The 26,307-nt window shown below is 37.8% G+C and overlaps 1 protein-coding gene across 5 annotated transcripts in view; it reads left to right on the top strand.

Moving 5' to 3' along the window:
* Positions 1 to 26,307, top strand: part of Dock7 (dedicator of cytokinesis 7) — a 181,058-nt gene that overhangs the window by 27,842 nt on the left and 126,909 nt on the right. For all 5 annotated transcript variants that reach the window (XM_048351454.1, XM_048351453.1, XM_048351452.1 and 2 more), the window contains exons 5-11: positions 5,255 to 5,384; positions 5,467 to 5,679; positions 5,996 to 6,081; positions 10,666 to 10,732; positions 11,963 to 12,112; positions 18,275 to 18,355; positions 21,076 to 21,241. In XM_048351454.1, coding sequence (XP_048207411.1) covers positions 5,255 to 5,384; positions 5,467 to 5,679; positions 5,996 to 6,081; positions 10,666 to 10,732; positions 11,963 to 12,112; positions 18,275 to 18,355; positions 21,076 to 21,241 — 893 coding nt within the window. The remainder of the gene's footprint in view (positions 1 to 5,254; positions 5,385 to 5,466; positions 5,680 to 5,995; positions 6,082 to 10,665; positions 10,733 to 11,962; positions 12,113 to 18,274; positions 18,356 to 21,075; positions 21,242 to 26,307) is intronic.

Genomic DNA, 26,307 nt, shown 5'->3' with positions numbered 1-26,307 from the left:
AGGGCTTGAAGTGTCCCCCAAGTCCCCCAGGACTGCCCATACGAGCGTGTCCACTCCGGCTGGTCCTTCACTACCTACAGGTTCAGATTCAAGCAGCTGGCCTAAACAGAAAACAAAACTACAAATCACACAGACACAGACACACAGAATGAACTGCCCTATTTTCTTACCTTCGGAGTCTGGGGTCTCGGGGGTCTCTGGGGCCATCCCGGACGAGCCCCCAAATGTTGTGCCAAGTCGCAAGACCACCACCAAGAAGACCACCGAGACTCTGACATTCCGAAATGCAAAAGCAAGGCAAGGCTTTATTTAAGCGAGCTGCAACTCGGGCCTGGTCCTATCCACCGACACAGCGGAGGTTAGGAGGGAGCCCCGAGCTGTGATTACACAGGGCTTATAAAGGCCAAGAACAAGGTTACAATAATCAGGTGTTCAAGCAAGCAAGATTAGGACACAGGTACAAATCTGATTGGCTCAGGGTTCGATTCTAAAATAGGGTTCACGTGGTAAAATGGGGTTCACGTGGTAAAATGGGGCCTGACTTCAAAGTCTGGCACTTCACTTTTCAGCAATCTTGATTTCAGTACTGTTTAAGTTTTTAAGACAGAAAGGATGCACACTCTTCTGATTTGTCAGAATAGCTTACATATGCAACTATATAATTTATATAATATATATGTAATTAATTTAAGGCACTTGAAACATTTCATGTAAGATTAGTATATCTGTGAAATAAGATCTTTCATATTACTATATTGAATGTCTTTATTTTAGTTCTTCTAGAGAAAAATACTTTTATTTTGTAGCTGAGCTGTGGTAATATCATATCATTGCCATTTTTTTTTTTTTTTTTTTTTTTGCCAGTCCTGGGGCTTGGACTCAGGGCCTGAGCACTGTCCCTGGCTTCTTTTTCCTCAAGGCTAGCACTCTGCCACTTGAGCCACAGCGCCACTTCTGGCCATTTTCTGTATATGTGGTGCTGGGGAATCGAACCCAGGGCCTCATGTATATGAGGCAGGCACTCTTGCCACTAGGCCATATCCCCAGCCCCGTATATCATTGCCATTTTAATAGCTTTAGCAACAAGGCAGGGAATGAATAATTTATATCGAACACGATTTTTAAAAATAATTTTATAGATTAACTGATAACAAGAACCATACCACCTTCCCAGTCATTATATAATTGTTTTTTTCCAATTGAAATATTCCTTCAATTTTGTGTTTGCTTCTGTGAGATGTTGAATCATGAACTGTTTTTTTTTTTTTTTATCAGTTTTTGGTATTTTTTGTTAATGATTTTCTTTTTGTTTTGTTTTGTTTTCTACTTAGGGCCTCACCCTTACTAGGCAAGCACTCTTATCTCATAATCTATGCCCTCAGCCCTTTTTTTACTTGAGTTATTTTTCAAATAGGGTCTCACATTTTTGCCCAGGGCTAGCCTCAGAAAGTTATCTCACTTGTGGGTAGCTAGGATTACAGGTGTGTATCATCATGCCTGGTTTATGTATTAAGATGGAAGGAGGGTCTGGGCTGACTGTGAATTGTGATACTCCTGATCTCTGCCTCCCAAAGAGTTGAGATTATAGTTATTAGCTACCAGGCCCACCCCTGGTTCTTCAGTTTTATTAGCTAGCTTTGAGTGAAAAAGCTTAGGGATAGTGCTCAGACCCTGAGTTTAAGCCCCATGACTGACTAATAAAACAGTTCTTACCTACCTGTCTTGTCTATCTTCATATTCTCTTATCTCCCTTTCTTTCTCATTGTGTATATATACACATGTATGTGTGTATATATGTGTACAATCGTGTATAGATTTTATTGTTCATTTTATAAGTTGGAGGCTTTAGATTAAGATCTTTTATACAAAATGAGTTGAGAAATTTCTTAACTTTTTAGTGTTTTATGGATCCTGTTAACTTTACATTTTTATTGCTAATGTAATACATGTTTCCTACCTTCTCATTTTATTTCAATTACTCTTATTTTTATTGTTATTGTTGTTTTGTCAGTCATGGGGCTTGAACTCAGGGCCTGCGCACTGTCCCTGAACTTTTGTGCTCAAAGCTAGCACTCTACTACTTTGAGCCACAGCCCCATTTCTTGTTTTCTGGTGGTTAGTTGGAGATAATAGTTTCACAGACTTTCCTGCCTGGGCTGGCTTTGAACCATGGTCTTTAGATCTCAGCCTCCCGAGTAGCTAGGATTACAGGTGTGAGCCATCAGTGTGCAGTCTCATTTTTTTAAAGTGTGGCTTCCCAATGTTTTCTTTTATTGACCTATGCTCTGAATTGAAAATACAATTTAATTATGTGCACTTGGTGGGAATTGAGGAAAATATGATTTTATTTCTAGAAATTCATAATTTTTGAATGGATTTGGTGTGTGTGCACACGTACGTGTGTGTGCTTGTACATTCATTCTTGTACTGGGGCCTGAACTCAGGCCCTCAAGCTCTCAATCAGCTTTTTCTCTTCACCACTGGTTCTCTACCACTTGAGCCAGACCTCTAGTTCTAGCTTTTTGCTAATTAGAAATAAGAGTCTTGAGGATTTTTCTTGCTGGGCTGACTTCAAACAGAGACACTCAGATCTCAGCCTTCTTTTTTTCTTTTTCTAGTTTTTTTTGTAATTTATTTATTAATTAAATACAAATTTTTGACAAGGTGTTGTGCAAAAAGGGTACAGTTACACAGTAGGGCAGTGTGTACATTTCTTGTGATATCTTACCCCCTGTTTGTCTTTCCCTTCCCTGGGTCAGGTAGACATATATACAATACACAATGTACCAAGAACATATACAGTAGCCCAGTGGCCTACGCCCAAGAAAATTTGCCTAGTGCTTTAAATGTAATGTCGATACTAGACCATATGTCGACAGTAGTCTTATATGAATGTACATACATAGCTTTTGAGCTTTTCCACTGAGAGGTCAATTTTTGAACTTTATATGTTGAGTAGTTGTTTGGTTTTAGTTACATAATGTTGGGTTGCTGACCCAGTCCTGTGGGAAATACCATTTGACAAGCAGTTTTTGGTTTCACAGTCCTGGTCTCTACTGTCTCTCCGTCACCCCATCTTAACAGTCATATATCAGGGAGAACATGCCCCTTTGTTTTCTGTGTTCTAGGCTTGTCTCCTTCAACATTATTTGTTCAAGTTCTGACCATTTCCCTCCGAATAACGATATTTCACCATTCCTAATCGCTATGTAGTATTCTATTGTGTATAGGTACCATATTTTTGGATCCATTCATCTGTGGAGGGGCATCTAGGTTGTTTCCGTATTTTGGCTATTGTGGATTGTGCAGCGATAAACATGGAAGTGCAGATGTCTTTTTGATATCTTGGGACCTGTTGTTCAGGATAGATGCCTAGGAGTGGTATGGCTGGGTCATAAGGTAGGTCTATGTTGAGCTTTTTGAGAAACCTCCATACTGTTCTCCAAAGTGGTTGTACTAATTTGCACTCCCCCCAACAATGGAGAAGGGTTCCTCTTTCCCCGCACCCCCTCCAGCATTTGTTGTTGCCTGAGTTCAGAGTATAGGCCATTCTAACTGGAGTGAGGTGGTATCTCAGGGTTGTTTTTATTTGCATTTCCTTTACTACCAGGGATGTTGAACATTTCCTCATATGCTTCTTTGCCATTTTTATGTCTTCTCTTGTGAAGTCTCTCTTTAGCTCCTTTGCCCATTTCCTAATTGGTTTATTGGACTTGGAGGGGCTTAGTTTTTTGAGTTCTCCGTAGATGACAGATAGTAGGCCTTTGTCTGTTGCTGTGCTGGTAAAGATCCTTTCCCATATGGTTGGCTGTCTTTCAATTTTGGTGGCTGTGTCCTTAGCTGTGCAGAAACTTTAATTTGTACTAGTCCCATTTGTCGAGTCTCTCCCCTATTTGTTGTGCCCCTGGGACTCTATTCAGGAAGTTCCTTCCTGTGCCTATAAGTTCTAGCATCTTTCCTACTCTGTCCTTCAGTAGTTTCAAGGATTCAGGTCTGATATTGAGGTCCTTGATCCATTTTGAGTTGATCTTGGTGCATGGTGATAGGCTTGGGTCTACTTTGAGTTTTCTGCATATGGCTGCCTAGTTTTCCCAGCACCAATAGTTGAAGAGGCTCTGTTTATTCCATTGTATGTCTTTAGCTCCTTTATCGAATATCAGCTGACTGTAAGTGTGGTTTTATTTCTGGATCATCAATTCTAATCCATTGGTCTTCAGGTCTGTTTTTATACCAATACCAGGCTGTTTTTGTTATGATGGCCCTATAGTAGAGCTTGAAGTCTGGTATTGTGATACCTCCTGCACTGCTTTTTTTTGCCTAGAATTGCTTTGGCTATTCTAGGTCTTTTGCTGTTCCATATGAATTTATGGGCGCCCCGGCTCTCCCCTTCTGCACCGCTCTGTTCCTCTTCCGATCATGTGCGATCCTGGTCATGCAGTCCCGAACTTCCTGTCACCTCTGTCTGTCTAGGTCCACGCTCCCAGTGGGTTTCGTGGAGTCCCGCTGTCTGGACTCTGCGCTTCTGGCGTGACTTTTCCACAGTGGGTCTGCTGTTTGCCCGGTCCCCTTTCCCAGCCTGGCCCTTTTCGGACCAGGGTCGGCGGGTGGGGGGAGGGTACCCCGGAGATTCTCCGACTCTGTGCAGGTTATAGGCTCTTCTTTTTTTGTTCCTTTTCGTTTCCTGCATTTCTCCTCTGCTTCTGGCTGCTGGTTTTGCTGCGTTCTTTTTTTTTTTTTTTGCCAGTCCTGGGCCTTGGACTCAGGGCCTGAGCACTGTCCCCGGCTTCTTCCCGCTCAAGGCTAGCACTCTGCCACTTGAGCCACAGCGCCGCTTCTGGCCGTTTTCTGTATATGTGGTGCTGGGGAATCGAACCTAGGGCCTCGTGTATCCGAGGCAGGCACTCTTGCCACTAGGCTATATCCCCAGCCCTTTGCTGCTTTCTTGATGGGGTGTTGGTTGCTGGAGTTCCCAGCTTGCTATTCAAGTTGGAGCGAGTTGGGCTGCCTCCCTACTGTGGCGGTGCCATCTTCCTCTCTCTCAGATCTCAGCCTTCTGTGTAGCTAAGATTGGCTTAAGATTTAGTTAAGATTTGTCTTCAACAGAAAAAATTTTAAACCTCTAATTCATTCAAGACTGCTAGAATAAGTCCTTGTTATGTTGAAAGTAATGTGAACAATTGGCTTATTACATGATGGTGCTGAAAAAGAGATAAATCTCCAAAAGTTGTTTATTTTTCTATTTTATTTTGAATAGATACCATAAACTGGGAACAGGATTTAATCCCAATACATTGGATAAACAGAAAGAAAGACAAAAAGGTTTGCCCAAACAAGTCTTTGAATCTGATGAAGCTCCAGATGGCAGCAGCTATCAGGATGAGCAAGTAATACTTTTATTCTTCAATGACTATAAGAAAATATTTAAAAATAATTTGTATACTCATCATCTAATGTTTTACATGACAGGATGATCTTAAAAGACGTTCAATGTCAATAGATGATACTCCAAGAGGTAGCTGGGCCTGCAGTATCTTTGACCTGAAGAATTCACTTCCTGATGCTTTGCTTCCTAATTTACTTGATCGGACTCCAAATGAAGAAATAGACCGTCAGAATGATGAGCAAAGGAAATCAAATCGTCACAAGGAGCTTTTTGCTTTGCATCCATCACCAGATGAGGTACTAATTTTGCATATTAAAAATAAGTGATTATTAATATATAGCTTTTAGGAGTGTGATTTATATATATTTCAATAATATCAGGAACAAACAATTTTACTGAAACTTACATAAGTGAATTACAGTTTTCGTGCTAGAACATGTAACTTCTGTGAATTAAGCACACATGATCAGAAGTTATTAAACTGTGGTTGACTATTAGTTCATTTTTCCCATGTTTGTAAACACAGAAGTAAAGGAATTTCTTTAAAAAGTAAATTGTAAAAGGTTAAAATATGATTGGCAAAGTCATTTTGGTGTTGCTTCTTAATTATAGGAAGAACCAATAGAACGGCTTAGTGTTCCTGATGTACCCAAAGAGCATTTTGGTCAAAGACTTCTTGTAAAATGTCTGTCTCTCAAGTGAGTATTTCTTGAACTGTTATAACCTTTACTTTCTGGAGTAATATTTTGATTATTACTGTAACAAAATCTTAATAGAGTTTATACTTATACATATGCCTATATGCTTATGTATCTGTACATATACTTAACATCTTCTTGAGAAGTATTTTTTGTATTTCATTTTACATACTATTCAGTATTCAAACATAATGTGTAAATAATGTATGAAGGTGAGCTTTAGAGAATTTTTGGTTCACAAGTAAAAATAATTCTTTGCTGAAGATGTATAGTTTTAAAATTTAGCAAAACGTTCACTGAAATTTCTGGTATTTACCAACTATTCTCTACTGAGAAATATCTTTAAAAAGCTGATTTTATATTTTGTCACATGAAAATCTTTGTGGTAAGTGTATTATGGTTTCTTCTTTAAAAATGTTAAGTGAGGTTTGGTGTGGCAGCACATCTCTGTAATCCTGCTGATAGGCATGCAGAGGGAAGATTGCAGTTTGAGACCAGCAAAGTTAGCACCAGATCCTGTCTGAAAAACACACTAAACACAAAAGACCCTGAGGACATGCCTTTAAAAGTTAAGTGACTTCTGACCTCAATGTCGTGATTTATCTTACACTTATATTCTGCTTTGCAGATTGCTTTATGTTTATTCCATGCTGTTTTCAGAGTAATTCTAAAAGATAGATACTATCTTCATTTTTACAAGTTGAATTCAAAAGGATTAGTAGAAATTGGCTGATAAGCTCAATATTAAGCAATATCAGAAAAATAAACTCTGTTCTTTTCATTAAATTTGTTAATATTACACATTAATTATGAGCTCTGAAATAAGAAAAAATGTTTCAATTAATATTTTTTCTATGAAGAAATTCACAGAGACAGATCACTTTTCTGTATGATTATGCCAATTTTTTTTCCTTGGAACCTAGGTCTTACTATACTTGGTTACATTTATCAAAAAACCTGTTAGGTAGATTTAAGTGAAAATATTTAAGGTATTTTTGTATCTCAGAAATATTAAAGATAGTTCTGAATATCTGCTCACCAAACATTTTACTGTGTTTACTATTTTTTTCTTCTTGGTGCTGGTCCATGGGCTTGAACTCATCCTGAGCACTGTCCCTGAACTTTTTTGCTTAAGACTAGCATTCTTCCACTTGAGCCACAGCTCCACTTCTGGCTTTTTTGTGGTTAATTGGAGATAAGTGTCATAGGGACTTTCCTGCCCAGCTGGTTTTGAGCCTTGATCCTCAAATCTAAGCTTTCTGAGTAGCTACGATTATAGTCATGAGCCACTGAGCTATTGTACTTAGAATTTTAAAACATCTTTATTGTAATTTAGTTATACATTGAAACCTTCATCTTTTTAAAGTGAATAAATTATAAGAGTATGTTCATAGTGTTATGCAATGACTATGACTGTCTAATTTTAGGTCACATTTATCCCCCAGAAAGTAAGCCCATACTTCTATCAATATGATTTGGCTGCCATATCAGAATACAGTAGATTGGGTAACTTACATGGCAGAAATTTAGGGTTCTTCTTTAAAAAAAATAACTTTATTAAGGTATAATTTACAGGTCTCATTTTTCTCAGATCATATCCATTATTTATAGTTCACCAGTAGATTAACCTGGTATATAGGTCAGTTGGTTTTGTTATATTTACAGGTCTGTCCAGTTTTCCTCTTAATACATTTTAAAGCACTTTCATCACTCTCTTTTTCTGTGTTTGCTTTTGTCTGCTTACCTGTCTCTGTATGTATGTATGTCTATGATATAAAAGAAATCTTGACTACTACCTTGTACCATATGCAAAAAGTTATTTACAAACTAATAGTAGACGTATATCTGAAAGACAGCTGGTAAAGTTTCTAAAAGGCTATAGAAATATCTTTATGAATTTATGGTAAATAATTTTTAAGGTGTCATAAAGAGTACTACCCCTAAATACTTTTCCTTCCTTTTGGCCTTTTCTTCCTTGTGGAACTGGGATTGTATATTAGGCAAGTCATCTTCCCACTGACCTACACCCCTCAGTCTGTCCATATGTTTGGTTTTTTTTTTGTTGTTGTTGTTGTTTTTCTTTTTGCCAGTCCTGGGGCTTGAGCTCAAGGCCTGGACACTGTCCCTGACCTTCCTTTGCTCAAGGCTAGCACTCTACCTCTTGAGCCGCAGTGCCACTTCTGGCTTTTTCTGTTTATGTGTTACTGAGGAATTGAATCCAGGGCTCTATGCATGCTAGGCAAGCACTCTATCACTAAGCCACATTCCCAGCCCTATTCATATGTTTTGCTTCATTAAAATTGGCAATTTTTGTTCATCAATACATGTAAGAGAATGAAGACAAGCCATAGAATGGGAAGTATTTCCAGTGTATACATTTGACAATATGGGGATATCCAGAATAGAAAAATAGGCCAAAAGGGATCAATAACTACATGAAAAAAAAATCTATTGAAATACTCTTACCCATTGTAATACCACCATCAAGGGTTGTAGAGTAGATTTTAAAGAAGCTGACAAGTAATGACGGTCACTAAGATCACTTTTCTTTTGGCTTCTGTCTGGGTTTTGGTAAGAAAAGCCTAAGCATGAAGCTAAAGGATAAAAGAGAATGAGATGAGGTGAGTATTCACTTTTTCCTACTGAGTCACTTTGGTTTTTTCCTCCCCAAGGCCATGGTTTCTATCAAGGAACCGCTATTCTTCTATCTTCTCTCTGGGTTTTTCATTGTGTGTTCTGTCAGGTTGGTGATGACTGTACTGTTGCTAGTTCTGGATAATAGCACCTTATATTGTTGCCCTCAGATTCTGTGCAAATCATTGTTAATGGTTTTTTATTTAAGTTTCAGCCCAATAGAAATATGACCTCTTACATAGACCCTAACTTGTTAACTCTTTAAAAAACCAGTGCTATAGAGTGGTGCTATTACAATTCCAGCAGTGTTGACATTTTTGTCCCTAAAGCTCTTTGTATAGTACTGCGTAGGATGTACATTCTAATCTTGTGAAATGCCAGCACTATTTCTGCTGATGAGGTAACTAGAAAGGTAATGTCTCTAGCTATTGCCTGATGGTCCTTCAGGTGCAAAATCATTCTTGTTTGATAATCATTAGTTCTCTAGATTTTTATTTAACTTTACGTTCAGTATTATTTCAGTCAATAAATATTTACTGTTTACTTTATATAATTTCTTGTTATTGGGAATAAAAGAAACATCTAAACTTATGCATAGTTATAAAGGTTGACATTTTCATAAAATGGCAATTACTATGCCAACATTCAAAGTTATGAAATTTGCTGGGCACTAGTGCCTCACGTCACCTGTAATCCTAGCTAGTTAGGAGGCTGAGATCTGAGGATTGTGGTTCAAAGCCAGCCTGGGCAGGAAAGTCCATGAAACTTTTATCTCTAATTAACCACCAGAACACCAGAAGTGGAGCTGTGGCTCAAAGTGGTAGAGCCTTTAGCAAAAAGAGCTCAGGGACAGTGCTCAGACCCCAAGTTCAAGTCCTAAGACTGACCAAAAAAATAAAATAAAATAATTGAAAGAGTTGACATTTGTTAAGATGCATTGTACTCATAAACTGCTTTGTTAAATGTCAACTCCTTGTATACCTACTTAAAGATAATAAAATAAAGCAGAAGACCAGATATTATGTATACTGTGTCTTTTTTCTAAAGAATATTCATTTTAAACATAGAGAAATTTCTAGATAGTCACTAAATCATTAATTACGGTTATTTCCATATGGTGATATAGTAGAATTTTATTTTTTCTTTCCAGTCCTGGGGTTTGCACTCGGCTTGAGCACTGTTTCTACCTCTTGAGCCATAGCGCCATTTCCAGCTTTTTCTGTTCATGTGGTGCTGAGGAATCAAATCCAGGGCTTCATGCATGCTAGACAAGCTCTCTACCACTAAGCCACATTCCTAGCACCTTATGTTAGAATTTTGAATGCTTCTGTTGTTGGAGTATTTAAATTGTATTTTTAAAGCTTTCTGCATTGAATATTTGACTTACATTCTGAAAAAAAAAGGGCTTTATTTCTTGAACATATAAACACATTTATATACATAAAAAACTTAATTATAAGAGAAAGAGAGACTGATTAGTACTGCCAAATGGACATAAAATGCTATGATAGGAAAGGTAGCTAGGGGCTGGGAATATGGCCTAGTGGCAAGAGTGCTTGCCTCATATACATGAGGCCCTGGGTTCAATTCCTCAGCACCACATATACAGAAAAATGGCCAGAAGTGGCGCTGTGGCTCAAGTGGCAGAGTGCTAGCCTTGAGCAAAAAAGAAGCCAGGGACAGTGCTCAGGTCCTGAGTTCACGGCCCAGGACTGGCCAAAAAAAAGGAAAGGTAGCTAGAGAAATGAAGGAAGGTTACATTTTTATGTTTAATTGAGATGGAAAAATCTGTATGGACAAGTGTATTTTATGAAAAAGGTATAATGTGGACAAAGGCCCAGTTGTAGAAAGTGCAAGGTACTGAGAATATTTAGTGTCTAATCAGAATTTTTCTCTCTAGCTATATCTTTTTATGTATTTTAAAATTAGTTTACCTTTTTCTTCATAAAGGTTTGAGATTGAAATTGAGCCCATTTTTGCAAGTCTGGCTTTATATGATGTCAAGGAAAAGAAAAAGGTAAGGTTATGTGTGTTTTACAACAGCACTTGAAATGTAATTTATCAAAATTACTTAAATTTTTTTTTGCTGTAAAATATTGTAGTTGAGAATTGGTTTTGATGAGTTCCAAAGTTAGACACTGGTGGCTTATAATTGTAATCTTAGCTGAGATCTGAGGATCATGGTACAAAGAGAGCCAGATCAGAAAAGTCCTTGAGACATGTTTATGTGTGTGTTTGTGAGTGCCATTGCTGGGGCTTGAACACAGGGTCTGGGTGCTGTCCCTTTGAACTTTTCTGCTCAAGACTAGTTCTCTCCCACTGAGCCATAGCTCCACTTCAAGCTTTTTAGTGGTTTAATTAGCGATAAGGATCTCATACTTCCTTTCCTGGGCTGAAATCTTCAGATCTCAGCCCGAGTAGCTAGGATTACAGTTGTGAACCTTTTATGAGACTTTTATCTCCAACTAACCAGCAAAAAGACAAGGTTGGAGGTATGTCTTAAGTCATAGAACACCAACCTTGTGCAAAAAGAGCCAGTGAGACGATGAGGCCCTCATTTCAAGCTCCAATACCAGTACAGTACAACAAAAAGAAGTAGCAAAAATAACTTTCTCTCAATTTAAGGAATAGACAAAACAATTGAATAGTAAACCCTTATATAAAAAGTATGAATGGTGCTTGTATTTTGTTAACATAACTTCTCAACAGGTTGAGGACAGTCTATGTATATTTTAAATATCTTAGATAATAATCTTAGTTTTACTTTGATGTCTTATGTTTATTTTTCAGGGTCTGTCTTTACATTTCTTAAGTTGTTTTTCTAAGCCTAGTGTGTAATAGAATCTTGGAGTGCCTTCATTGACTTGTTCTGTTAACATTCAACATATTTTGGATTTCTTTAGCAGAATTCTGCTCCATTAGCTTGTATTACTTAGGTAAAATGAAAGGAAATAATATAATATTCCAAATTAGACATTTATTTCAGTGATTATTTGCATAACTTATTGGAGGTTAAATTTTTAATTGGAATTTGGGATATGATGCTTTAGAAAAAGTTTATTAAAGTCTAGATAGCTTATGTATTTCTTTTGCTTTAATTTAGACATAAAAAGATTATTCCCAGTACAATATGAGATGAACTAAAAGAGCATAATGTCTTAATATGTGACTAGGTATATGTGATATATGTGAATTTAAAAGAAAGAAACTATAGACTTGTAATTTAATATATAATTATATCTCTTAGATTTCAGAAAATTTTTATTTCGACCTTAATTCTGAGCAGATGAAAGGATTGTTACGTCCACATATACCACCGGCTGCCATTACCACCCTGGCAAGATCCGCTATTTTTTCCATAACTTATCCTTCCCAAGATGTTTTTCTTGTAATAAAGGTAAGAATAATGTTAAATATATTTGTTTATTGTATAGTATCAAGTAGTCTTTTCCTACTAGTATTGCACATTTCAAAGGCAAAGATTTGGCCTTTAGTTTTTGGTCTTGATATTCTATAACACAAATATTAGCCATATGTTGAAATACTGCCTAATTTTTCTTGGGGAGTTAAATTATTAGTCAGGATTCTGTGAGAAACAGTCTGGATTTATTTTAGGACATTACTTCATGTGATCATGAAAAAGTCTAAAATTTGTGGGGCAGACAGGCAGACTACAAATTCAGGTAAGAGTTTTGATTTTGTAATGTTGAGTCTTAGGTCCACAGAATACCAAACTAGAAACCCTGGAGGATTTCCAAGCTACAGTCTTGAGTTGTTGAAGAGAATGCATTCCTCCAGAATAGAATACTCTGTCTTTTCTCTTAAGCCCTACAACAGACTGGATGTGGCCCACCCAATAAAAGAGAGTAATCTAATCTACATGAAGTTTACTGCTTTAAATGTAAACCATCTTTTAAAAAAGTGTCTTCAAGCTGGGTGCCGGTGGCTCATGCCTGTAATCCTAGTTACTCAGGAGGCAGAGATCTGAGGATCAAGTCTTGAAGACAGCCTAGACAGGAAAGTGAGACTCTTAACCACCAAGAAGCTGAAAGTGGCACTGTGGTCACTGGTAGAGCACCTTAGATGAAAAAGCTCAGGGACAGTGCCCATACCCGAAGTTCAAGCTCCAGGTCTAGCAGAAAACAAGCAGGAGCTGTTCTACAACTGTGTTACCCAGTTTGCTTCTTTCTTTCTTTCTCTCTCCCTCTCTTTCTCTCTCTCTCTCCCCCCTCTCCCTCCCTCCCTCCCTCCCTCCCTCCCTCCCTTCCTCCCTTCCTCCCTTCCTCCCTTCCTCCCTTCCTCCCTTCCTCCCTGCCTCCCTTCCTCCCTGCCTCCCTCCCTCTTTCCTTTTTTTTTTTTTTTTCTTTGTTGTTGTTGTCTGTTGTGGGGCTTGAACTCTGTACCTGGGTGCTATTCCTGAGCTCTTCAGCTCTACCACTTGAGCCACAGCGCCATGTCTGGTTTTCTGGTGGTTAATTGGAGGTAGGCGTCTCATAGACTTTTCTACCTGGGCTGGCTTTAAACCATAATCCTCAGATCTCACCTTCCTGAGTAGCTAGGATTATAGGTGGTGCCCAGCATATTACCCAGTTTCTAAGTCATTAAATACTAAAAGCTAAGTCATTTAAATTATAGAATATTATGATTTAAATATCTGCTAATTAAGAATAATAATTATTATCAAGTGTGATGGCATATGACTATAATTCCAGCATTTATGATGCAAAGACCAGAGGATCTTAAGCTTGAAGGCAACCTGACTACACAGTGAAGATCTTGTTGAAAATAAATAAATATACAAACAGAAAGTTCTAAAAATCTAAAGATTACGATGGGGATGGGAATATGGCCTAGTGGTAAAGTGTTCGCCTTGTATACATGAAGCCCTGGGTTCAATTCCTCAGCACTACATATATAGAAAAAGCTGGAAATGGCACTGTAGCTCAAGTGGTAGAGTGCTAGCTTTGAGCAAAAAGAAGCCAGGGACAGTGCTCAGATCCTAAGTTCAAGCCCCAGGACTGGCAAAAAACAAAAACAAAACAAAAGATTACTATGCTACTTAGTGTAATCTAAAGAATAATTTACCTTAAATTAACTTTGAAAGTAGCTTAAAATATATTCCTTAGTTCCTTTATTGATATAAAGTTAGCATATACAGATAATGAATTTTGTAATGAGGTTTTAAAATGGATTGTTGCAAAATAAATCCTCTTTACTTATAGGAATATTGTTCTAATTGCTCAATACATTCTTAGGAATTCTGGTCAAAATTCATCTTAGTTACAATGAGCAACCAAAGATTAAGCAGCAATTATCTTAAAAAGTATTCATTTGAGTAAAGTTCTAAAATGAATAAAAACAAGTACAGTTACTTTACATAGAGAAAATGGTAGATTTTCATAAAATAGAACGTGTTAGAGGGAATGAACTGGTAAAATAAAGATGATTGGAATATTGGTTGCATGAAAATATGATTCTTTAGTAAAAAAATTTTGTTGGCCTCAGAGTAAAGAATAAAAGTTGAATGTATATATTCAGTATAAAGTACTAGGGAGGTAAATCATAGTACATTCATACAATAAAATATTACATCCATGAGAGCTATGACTTAGAAGATTAATGTTATAGAATTTCATGTATGAAACAATGTTTAATAAAGAAAGAGTTTGGTTCAAAACTATATACCTTGTGATCCCACTTGTAAAATACAGACATAAGCATAAATGTATATGTTTACACACAGAGAAATAAATACATATATGTACATATAGTGAAGTTCTCTTATTTCAAAAAGAACAAGGGAAATTGTTTTAAGGAGTCTTTAACTTCCATTTCCTGCTCAGGAAGCAGGAAATGTTTTTGTCTCTCTCTCTTTTCTTTACTACTTAAAGGAAAGAAGTTGTTATTTAAATTTTAAAGGAAATTCATTTTGGCATTTTCATTCCTTGTAGTTTATTACAAGCTTTTTTTGGAGGGAGGGGAAGGAAAGATTAATTTTGGCTCGTGGCTTTAGTGTTTTTATTTCTTAACAGAAAAATTCCCTTGATATATAATATTCTCATAGGATATAACAATAAGGATTTATTTAGTTCATGCCCTTGTCATTGTCATCAGCCTAAGCTGTATCCTTAAGTGTATTCCTTCAACGGTCTGTAAATTAGCTGGGGGTCAATTGATTTAGCTAGAGGTGCCTCTTTTTTGTGGGGGGAGCGTGATGTACTGTGGTTTGAACTTAGTTGTTTGTACTTGCTAGGTAGGCACTCTACAACCTGAGCCATGCCTCCAGTCCTTTGTGCTGTTTTTTTTTTTTTTTAATAGAAGATCTCACTTTTTGGATTTTTTTAAAAATAATAATTACTTATTTATTGTCAAAGTGATGTACAGAGGGGTTACAGTTTCACATGTTAGGCCATGGGTACATATCTTGTACTATTTGTTACCTTCTCCCTCATTCCCCCTCCCCCTGCCCCTTTCCCTCTCCCCCCATGAGTTGTTCAGTTGGTTTACACCAAATGATTTTGCAAAGATTGCTTTTGGAGTTGTTTGTCTTTTTATCCTTTGTCTCTCGATTTTGGTATTCCCTTTCACTTCCCTGGTTCTAATACCAGTATATACAGTATCCAGGGTTCTCAGATGAGATACAGTGATAGCACGGGGACAACCACAGAAAGGGATACAAGAGGATCATCAACAATAGAAGCTATGGCATGTTGAAAGTAATTACAATTCACTTTTTAGATTTGAATTTTGACTTGTATATCACTCAAGTTGGCAGACAAATGGGTTATTTCTATCTTTTGACTATTGTGAAGTATGCTGTTATGGACATGGGTGTATAAATACTTTCATCCTTTCAATGTTTTTGGATTTGTATCTGGAAGAAATACTGCTGGATTCTAAAATTATTCTCTAGAGGTTACTCTTTCACTGTAGTACCAGCATATTTATTTCATAACCCCTGACAGTATATGTGGTTTCCATTTCTCATCCTCACTAACGCATGTTATTTTCTGTGGAGATTTTTATTCATTCATTCATTCATTTATTATTTGCCAGTCCTGGAGCTTGAACTCAGGGCCTGACCACTGTCCTTGGCTTCTTTTTGCTCAGGCTAGCAATCTACCACTTGAGCCACAGCGTCACTTCTGGCTTTTTATATGTATGTGGTGCTGAGGAACCAAACCCAGGGCTTCATGTATACGAGGCAAGCACTCTACCACTAAGGCATATTCCCAGCCCTATTTTTTAATTTTTTATAATAGTCACTGTGATGGTTGTGAAATAATAACCTCAGTGTAGTCATGATTTTTATTTCTCTTATGATCTGTGATATTGAGCTTCCCTTTGGAGAAGTATCTGTTCAGGTCCTTTGCTTACTTGTTAATATGGTTGTTCTTTTGTTAGTTATTGGAGTTCTTAATGTGTTCAAGTATACTATTTCCTAGTCAGACAATTGCTTGGCAGATAATTTTATCCTGTTCTGTATGTTCTCTTTTTATTCTGTCCTTCATTATGATAAAGGTAAGTTTTGATACAGTCTAGTTTATCTATTTTTATTTATACTGCATATACTTTTGATGTCATTCAAGAAATCTTTTCTACATCCAGTATCATGAAACCTCCCTACCCCGCCGCCTCCCTTGTTCTTTTCCTCCAGGAGTTCTGTAGTTTTAGAACATATATCTTAGTTTCAGGTCTCTGATCCATTTTGGTTTGTGTAAAAGTCTAGCTTTATTATTTTGTATTTGGATACACAGTTTTCTACAACAATATTTATTGAAATGTTTGTTCCTTTTCTATTGAGTGGTCTTGCAACCTTGTACAGAATCATCTTTCATCCTGTCCAAAATCACTTCACATTAGTATTTTGATTAGTAGTGCTTTGTACTAAATTTCTTCTGGAAATGTGAAAAATCCAACTTGTTCACTCTTTCATGTTTGTTTTCATTTTGTTTTATTTTTTTTGCCAGTACTGGGGCCTGAACTCAGGGCCTGACCACTGTCCCTGGCTTCTTTTTGCTCAAGGCTAGCACTCTACCACTTGAGCCACAGCGCCACTTCCGGCTTTTTCTATGTATGTGGTGCTGAGGAATTGAACCCAGGGCATCATGTATGCGAGGTGAGCACTGTACCACTAGGCCATATTCCATTTTTGTTTTAGATTTTATATGAAATGAGATTTTTTTTCTATTCCTGAGGAAAAAAAATCATTGGCATTTTTAAGAGGACTTCATTAATTATTAGCATTGGACAGTATTGAAATCATAATTTTATTCTTTCAGTCCATGCTTGAGCTTTCATTTATTTGTCTTTCATTTTTCAGTAGATAGAATTTTTTTTTTTTTTTTGTATCTATTCTAGGACTGGAACTCAGGGAAGGCCTGGGCACTATCCCTGAACTTTTGTTTTGCTGAAGCCTAGTGCTCTACCACTGAACCATAGTTCTACTTCTGAATTTTGGTAGTTAATTGGATATAAGAGTCTCATGGACTTTCCTGCCTGGGTTAGCTTTAAACTGCATTCCTCAGAGCTCTGCCTCCTGAATTGTTAGGATTACAGATGTGAGCCACTAGCACAGGGCTTACAATTTCTTTTTCTTCCTTGGTTAAGCCTATTCATGAATATTTCATTTTTTCACAATATTGTGAATGGAATTTTTTTTAACTTTATTTTCAGATTCTTCATCATTAGTATCCTATAACTTTGTTGAATTCATTTATTACTTGTGATAATTGTTTTTAAGCAGTTTTGCTGTGTAGCCTGGTATAGCCTTGAACTTAGTATCTTACCCAGACAGACCTTGAACTCATGATCCTCCTGTCTAGCCTTCCATGTATTAGGATTACATGCCTGTACCATCACTTTATGGGTTTAAAAAATATTTAAAATACATATTGAATAGTATCTGGGGCTGGGAATATGGTCTAGCGGTACAGTGTTTGCCTCACATACATGAAGCCCTGGGTCCAATTCCTCAGCACCACATATATAGAAAAAGCCGGAAGTGGTGCTGTGGCTCAAGTGGGAGAGTGCTAGCCTTGAGCAAAAAGAAGCCAGGGACAGTGCGCAGGCCCTGAGTGCAAGCCCTAGGACTGGCAAAAATAAAAAAAAGTATCTGCTGAGATATTTTAATTCTTCTTTTCTAACTCAGATGACTTCTATTTCATTTTCTGGCCTAATTTTGACTTCTACTACTTTTTTGAATAAGACTCAGAAGTGAGTTTTCATGTCTTATCCTGATTTTAGAGGAAAAGTTTTCAGCCTTTTCACCACTGAATATGATATTAGTGGTAGGATTTCATATCCACGTCTTTATTACGTTAAGATACTTTCCTCATTTTCCTAGTTCATGGCTGTTTCTGGCAGTAAAGGAGTATTTTTCTGCATTATTTGAGATGATCGTGTGATTTTGTTTTTCTCTATCATTCTGCTCATGTGTGATGTACTAAACTGATGTTAGTATATTGAACCATCCTTATACTTCAGACTGGACTACATTTTTTTATTAAAAAATTTACTTTAATTTTTAAATAAGCTTTAATTTTTTTGCTCTTAACAGCTAGAAAAGGTCTTGCAGCAAGGAGACATTGGAGAGTGTGCAGAACCATACATGATTTTCAAAGAAGCTGACGCCACCAAGGTAGATGGTATCATTACTGTTGCAACTTGGCAGAAAATACATGAAGTGTAGTAAACAATTTCACTACTAACTTAGTTTTTCTGGTAATATACTTATGTTTTCCCTTTTTATTTTCTTTGTCAGCTATGTCAAAACCTCTTTCACCCCAACTTTATTTTTTCTTTTGTAGTATGGAATTGATCCCAGGGTCTTGCATATGGTGGTACTTAAGATACGCCTTTTGGGGCTGGGAATTTGGCTTAGTGGTAGAGTGCTTGCCTAGAATGAAGGAAGCACTGGGTTCGATTCCTCAGCACCACATATATAGAGGAAGCCAGAAGTGGCGCTGTGCCTCAAGTGGTAGAGGGCTAGCTTTGAGCAAAAAGAAGCCAAGGACAGTGCTCAGGCCCTGAGTTCAAGCTCCAGGACTGGCAAAACAAACAAAAAATGTACCTTTAACCATAATTTTTTTTCTTTCTTTTCTTTTCTTTTTTTTTTTTTGGTGCTGGTCCGGGGACTTGAACCTCATGGCCTGGGTGATATCCCTGAGCTGCTCTAGCTTAGTGCTCTATCACTTGAGCCACAGCTCCACTGCTGGCTTTTTTTGATTCTTAATTGGACATAAGAGTTTCACAGACTTTCCTATCCAGGCTCGCTTTGAACTGTGATCCTCAGATCTCAACCTTCTGAGTAGCCAGGATTAGACTCACAAGCCACCAGCACACAGCTCTAGTTGGTTCTTTAATTTCTTTTTCTTGAAGAGAACTAAATTAATTTAGTTTAATTCCTAAATGCTTAAAATTTTTTTATTCACAAACTAGTGATATTGATTGATTTTTTTCCCCCTAACATTCTTGGCTTCCATTTGATTCTAAGAAACATAGTAAAAATAGGAATTTCATTATTCATTTTGTTAGCAGGTGCCTAATTTTCAGAATTTAAGTAAACTTGTAAAAGAAAAAAGAAGTTAATATTTAATACCAAATTCTAGTATTCTTAATTAGCTGTAAGAATACAAATAATCCTTAGATCTTTGAATAGAAAGGAATGCTTGGGTTGGGAATGTGACTTAGTGGTAGAGTGCTTGCCTAGTATACTTGAAGTCCTGGGTTGATTCCTCAATCCCATATAAACAGAAAGTCAGAAGTGGTGCTGTGGCTCAAGTGGTAGAGTGCTAGCTTTGAGCACAAGAAGCTCAGAGACAGTGCCCAGGCCCTGAATTCAAGCCCCAGGATGAAGGAAGGAAGGAGGGAGGGAAGGAAGGAGCAAGGTGAAGGAAGGGGAAGGAAGGAAGGAAGGAAGGAAGGAAGGAAGGAAGGAAGGAAGGAAGGAAGGAAGGAAGGAAGGAAGGAAGGAAGGAAGGAAGGAAGGAAAAGGAGGAAAGGAAAGGAAAGGAAAGGAAAGGAAAGGAAAGGAAAGGAAAGGAAAGGAAGGACTACTCAAAGAATATTGAACAAGCCACCAAAAGCTAGAATGTATTTTGTTTTCTAAGACTGAAAATGAAAACGGAACCTTTCTGTCATGATCTTCTCTGATTGTTGGTTATTTGGCTAACACCATATTGAAGTTTTCTGGCATTTCCCAGATTGTCATTTTACAAATCAACTTTCCTCTGTTATATAGAGCTAGTAAATATACCAAAGCTTTTCTATTTTTCCTTTATGTAGACTGATAGAATTAAGCATACTTGTTATTTAGTCTCTTAAAACAACTTCTTTTGGTGGTTCAATACATATAGCTATAAATAATTAATCCTACTGTGTGCTAACCTTTCGATTGCTTTCAGCCCTGAGTTCTATGGAAAGAGTATAGGTTTTCAATCTTGGTCATTACTTCACTCTTGCTCGCCACTTTAGTATTTATTTTGGGATAAGCTAAAACTTGAACTAGCCCAATGACTATTTGGACGTTTTTCATTTTCTAGGGCTTAGGCCTCTTAAAGTGTTTTTGTTTTTTCTTTGCTTGTTCTTTTTTACTCTGGACTTGTTATCTCTGGCCTATTTGTGCCCCCTATTCTCACCTCATGGTTTCTGTTAGAGGTTACATCGGATTGGCTCAGCTGCTTCCATGTTTGATATAGTAGCAAAATTTTAACCAATTAGAACTAGAATATTTTACAGCTGTCAGTTGCTAGTAAGTCCATGCTTCTTTTCTTAAAATAATACTTGCAATCCATAAACATACTTGTCACTTTCTCTCCTTTTCTCTCGATGATTTAATTATAAGCAAAAAAATTCAAGATCTACTGTATACATAGATTTGTAGTATGAGTTGAGATTATTCTTTAGTTAAGATAATGCATTGGTACTTGACCTCTGAAAGCTACACCTTTTTTCTTTGATATTAGAGATCAAACACAACCCTGGGGCTGAGAACGTGGCCTAGTGGTAAAGTGCTCGCCTCGTATACATGAAGCCCTGGGTTCGATTCCTCAGCACCACACATATAGAAAAAGCCTGAAGTGGCGCTGTGGCTCAAGTGGTAGAGTGCTAGCTTTGAGCAAAAAGAAGACAGGGACAGTGCTTAGGCCCTGAGTCCAAGCCCCAGGACTGGCAACAAAAACAAAACAAACAAATAACAAAAATAAAAACACAACCCTGTAACACACTTAGTCACTACTGTAAGCTACATCTCCAACCCCATTTCTGCTAATAATTGAGTACCTGTTTCTTCATATAGTATGAAATAGCCTTTAATTAATTTCCTTCTAGTATATTCATATGTAAAGTTCTGTTCTGCAGAATAAGGAAAAATTGGAGAAATTGAAAAGTCAAGCTGATCAGTTTTGTCAAAGACTTGGGAAGTACCGCATGCCCTTTGCTTGGACTGCAATCCATTTAATGAATATTGTTAGCAGTGCTGGGAGTTTAGAAAGGGATTCTACGGAAGTAGAACTCAGTACTGGAGGTAAGAGTGTTTAAATGTACAATTCTTTCTTTTTTCTTACTTGGCTTGTTTGTTGATTGTGCAATATGTTGTGGCATTGAAAAAGATCTTAGCGGTATGTGGTGGTGCACACTTGTAATTCCTGCACTGGCAATGCTGATGCAGGAGGTTTGCACATTTTGAGGCCAGATTGGGCTACATGAGACTAAGTCTCATAAAACCAGAGGGTACTTGACACCTGGGATTACATCAAAATAAAAAGTTTCTGCACAGCTAAATATATAGTTACTAAACTAGAAAGACAGCCAAGAGACTGGAAGAAGATCTTTAGCAATATATCAGACAAAGGCCTAATATTCAAGGAACTCAAGAAACTAACCTCCCACAGTTAATAAACCAATCACTAAATGAGCCAAGGAGCTAAGGAGATACTTCTTAGATAGAGGTAAAATGGGAAAGAAACAGATGTGGAAATGCTCATCATCCTTGGCCATAAAGATAATTCAAATCAGAATAACTCTAAGATTCCATCTCACCCTACTTAGATTGGCCAACATTATGAATTTGAATAACATTTTTTTTTTTTTTTTGCCAGTCCTGGGCCTTGGACTCAGGGTCTGAGCACTGTCCCTGGCTTCTTCTTGCTCAAGGCTAGCTAGCACTCTGCCACTTGAGCCATAGCACCACTTCTGGCCGTTTTCTGTATATGTGGTGCTGGGGAATCGAACCCAGGGCCTCATGTATACAAGGCAAGCACTCTTGCCACTAGGCCATATCCCCAGCCCCCTGAATAACAAATATTGGTAGAAATGTGGGGGAAAGGGAACCCTAATGCATTGTTGGTGGGAATGTAAACTAATATAGCCACTCTGGAGAGCAGTCTAGAGGTTCATTAAAAAAAAAACTAAACATCGATCTTCCTTACAACTCGGCTGTACCACTCCTGGGCATCTACCCAGAACATCACAAGTTAGGTTACTGTAAAGACTCTTGCATATCTACATTCATTGCTGCACTGTTTACCATAGCCAAGCTATGGAACCATCCAAGATACCCTAGAATAGATGAGTAGATGCAAAAAATGTGGTATCTATACACGGTAGAATTTTACACAGCCATAAGAATAATATGTCATTTTCAGGGAAATGGATGGACTTAGAATAAATCGTGTTAGGTGAGGAAAGCCAAGCTCAGAGAGACAAATGGCACTTCCCTTATATGAGGAAGCTAGACCTAAAATACATGGGGATATGATAAATTATAAAGGACTATAGGCATTTACACACAGTGAAACCAAAGGAGGATACTCTCAGGAGAGAAACAAAAAGGCACAGTGTGCACAATGCCTACATGCATCTGATCATATGAAATAATATTTATCAAAATTAACTCCAAGAAGTAGAAATGAGGTATTTTCTTTGTTATTGTTTTCTTCTTTGTCTTGTTTGTTTATCTCTCTTTGGGACAGGGATGGTAAAAGAATACAGAAATGGAGGGACCAAGGGTGAACAAATGCAGCTGTGGTACTTACCAGACATTAGATTGAAAATCAACTATACAACTTGTGGGTGGGAATGGAATGGAAAAACTAGGAGAGAGACTGAGGGAAGGGGTGACATTGTCCAGTAAGAAATGTATTTTTTACCTGACTTATGTAACTGTAACCTCTTTGTACATCATCTTTAAAATAACAATAAAAATTAAACTAAAAGGGATTAATAATATGATAAACATCCTTGTATCCACCATCTAGTGAATAAAAAAAAGAGGGAAAGAAAATGGATTTCATTTAACATAATTCACATAGGATACAGTTTGCTTTTTTACAGTATAAAGTACACCATTGTTTCGTTAACTACACAGGGTCATGCTACCACTATCCCAATCTATTTTTGGAACACTTTTGTGTCTATTAGCAGCTACTCTTCTTTACTCCAAACTTACAAACTGAACCTTATGCAACCCCATGATAGATATTTTCTGTCTCTATGGATTTGCCTATGTTAGATATTACATACAAGCAGAATTGTTATTCATTTTCTTTACATAGCATATTTTCATAAGATTCACCCATGTATCATGTATCTGTATTTGATTGTGTGTGTGTGTGTGTGTGTGTGTACCTATCCTGGGGCTTAAACTCTAGGTCTGGGTGTTATTCCTTAGCTTTTTTGCTTAAGGCTAGTGCTCTACCACTTGAACTACAGCTTCAGTAATGACTTGTTGGTATTTAATTGGAGATAATCCTGAGTTGGCTTTAAATCATGATCTTCAGATCTCATCCTCCTGAGTAGCATGAACCACTGGCACTTGGCTTGGATAGTCCATTGTTTTGATTCAGCATATTTTATGTAGTTGATGCCTTTGGCATTATTTGTACTTTTTGGTCATTATGAGATAGTGTGGCAGCAAATAAGCTTTTATGTGGGTCTGTGATTTTATTTCTCTTGAATATGTAGTTTGGAGTCAACTTGCTGTATTATATGTTAATTTGCTACTTAATATTCTGGGAAATTGTCATATTTTAGAGTAACTGAACTTTTGAAAATTCTATTAGTAGTGAATGAAAGTTCCAGTTTCAGTTGAGCATGGTGATGCATGCCTATAATCCCTCTCCGTTCGAGGGAAGCCTTGGCAAAGTTACTAACATTAACCTTAAAAAAAAAGTATGGGCTGGGAATGTGGCTTAGTGGTAAAATGCTTGCCTAGCATGCATGAAGCCCTGGGTTTGATTCCTCAGCGCCACATAAACAGGAAAAAAGCTGGAAGTGGCACTGTGGCTCAAGAGGTTGAGTGCTTGCCTTGAGCAAAAGAAGCTCAGGGACAATGCCCAGGGTCTGAGTTCAAACCCCAGGACTGGCCAAAAAAAAAAAAGTACAAACTAAAGGGATGCTGGTGCAATGGCTCATGTAGCAGAGTGCTTGCCTAGCAAGGGCAAAGCCCTGAGTTCAATATCCAGTACTCTAGAAACAAAGCAAAGCAAAACAAGAAAAAAAAACTACAAACCAGTTGTTTGAGATTTTTGCCAACACGTACTAATTTTTTTATTATTAATTTTCCTAGTTGAAGTGAAGTGACTTTTTTTTTTTTTTTTTTTTTGGCCAGTTCTGGGCCTTGGACTCAGGGCCTGAGCACTGTCCCTGGCTTCTTCCCGCTCAAGGCTAGCACTCTGCCACTTGAGCCACAGCGCCGCTTCTGGCCGTTTTCTGTATATGTGGTGCTGGGGAATCGAACCTAGGGCCTCGTGTATCCGAGGCAGGCACTCTTGCCACTAGGCTATATCCCCAGCCCTGAAGTGACATTTTGTATGGTTTGGAGTTACCTTTCTATGATGGTCAGCATCATTTTGAGTATATTGTCTAGAAGTATATTTGGGGGTGATTGTGTATTCATATTCTTTGCTCACATAATTATTTGTTTTTACAACTGGGGTTTGAACTCAGGGTCTTGCTCTTGATGAGGGGTTCTCTTCTTCTTGAGCCATACCTCCAGTTTAACCCCATTTCTGGAGAGCTCATGTCTCCCTTTTTGCTTATCGTGTTAACCTTTTTCTGTTGTTATGATGTCTTAATTAGCTTTTAGTGAGCTTAAAAATGAAAACGAATGAGGCATTACATTTAGCCATATGTCTTCAGGATTGTTTTGGTTATTTCAAGTTCTTTTTATTTTCATGAAATTTTTCACCAGCTCTTGATTTCTATACAAAAGTTGCTGGGATTTTGATAGGATTTGCATCAATCTGTAAATCAGTTTACAGGGATATTTTTCCACTAGTTTAGATCTGCATGATTTTAATACAACACTGCATAATTCTTTAGTATATTTCTATTTATACTAAAGTACTTTATTGTACTTTGATGCTATTTTAAGTAGATTGCCTTTTTTCTTTTTGGTGCTACTACAGGGGCTTGAACTCAGACCTGTGTTCTCGCTTGGCTTTTTTGCTCAAGACTGGCCATGATTTGTGGGCAAGATTTGCCACTTCAGCCACACTTCTACTTGCTAGTTAATTGAGGATAATACACAGATCTGTCTTGTGGACTACCTTTGAACAGAGATCCTCAAAGTAGCTAGGATTATAGTCATGTGCCATCAGCTGATGTACTTTCTTAATTGCATTTTCTAGGATGCCATTCCTATTATATAAAAATACAGTTACTAGATCTGGTGGTGGCTGAACTGTAGTCACAGCTGCTCAGGAAGCTGATATGAGAATGAACATTACTTAAATCCAGTAGTTTAGCCAGGCACTGGGGGCTCACACATATAATCCTAGCTACTTAGGAGACTAAGATTTGAGGATCTCGACTCAAAGTCAGCCTGGGAGGAAAATTTGTGAGACTCTTACCAGTACTGGAAGTGGTGCTGTGCCTCAAAGTGGTAGAGTACTATCCTTGAGCAAAAAGAGCTCAGGGACAGTGCCCCGAGTTCAGACTCCACAACCATCACCACCACCACCACCAACAACAACAACAAAAACAACAAATACAGGACTTAGAGCCAGGCGCTAGTGACTCACACCTATAGTGTTAGCTACTCAAAAGGCTGAGATCTGAGAATAGGATTCAGAGCCAGCTGGGACAAGAAAGTTCATGAGATTCTTATCTCTAATTAAACACCAGAAAACCAGAAGTGGCACTGTGGCTCAGAAGTGGAAGAGCTCTATCCTTGAAGGGAAAGTGCTCAGGGACAGAGCTCAGGCCCCAGGTTCCAAGCCTTATGATCGTCTAAACAAACAATCCAATAGTTTGAGGCTAGCCCAGGCAAATCTCAAGAAAACAACCCCCATGAACCAAAACCCAAAACAGCACAAAAAGAGACTAAAGAAAACAGTGTTTATATTAATCTTATACTATGAAATAGTTTTTGAACTTTTCCTAAAATATATTTTGAAATGTGTTATTTTACATGTTTGTGAATTTCTATTTTTCCCTCCCTCCCTCCCTCCCTCCCTCCCTCCCTCCCTCCCTCCCTCCCTCCCTCCCTCCTTCCCTCCTTCCCTCCTTTCCTCCCTCCCTCCCTCCCTCCCTCCCTCCCTCCCTCCCTCCCTCCCTCCCTCCCTTCCTCCCTCCCGCCCTCCCTCCCTC

The sequence above is a fragment of the Perognathus longimembris genome, chromosome 7, assembly GCF_023159225.1.
Source record: "Perognathus longimembris pacificus isolate PPM17 chromosome 7, ASM2315922v1, whole genome shotgun sequence".
NCBI lineage: Eukaryota > Metazoa > Chordata > Mammalia > Rodentia > Heteromyidae > Perognathus > Perognathus longimembris.
Note: the sequence above shows the minus strand (reverse complement) of the source record. Positions and strands in the feature narration are given on the sequence as shown.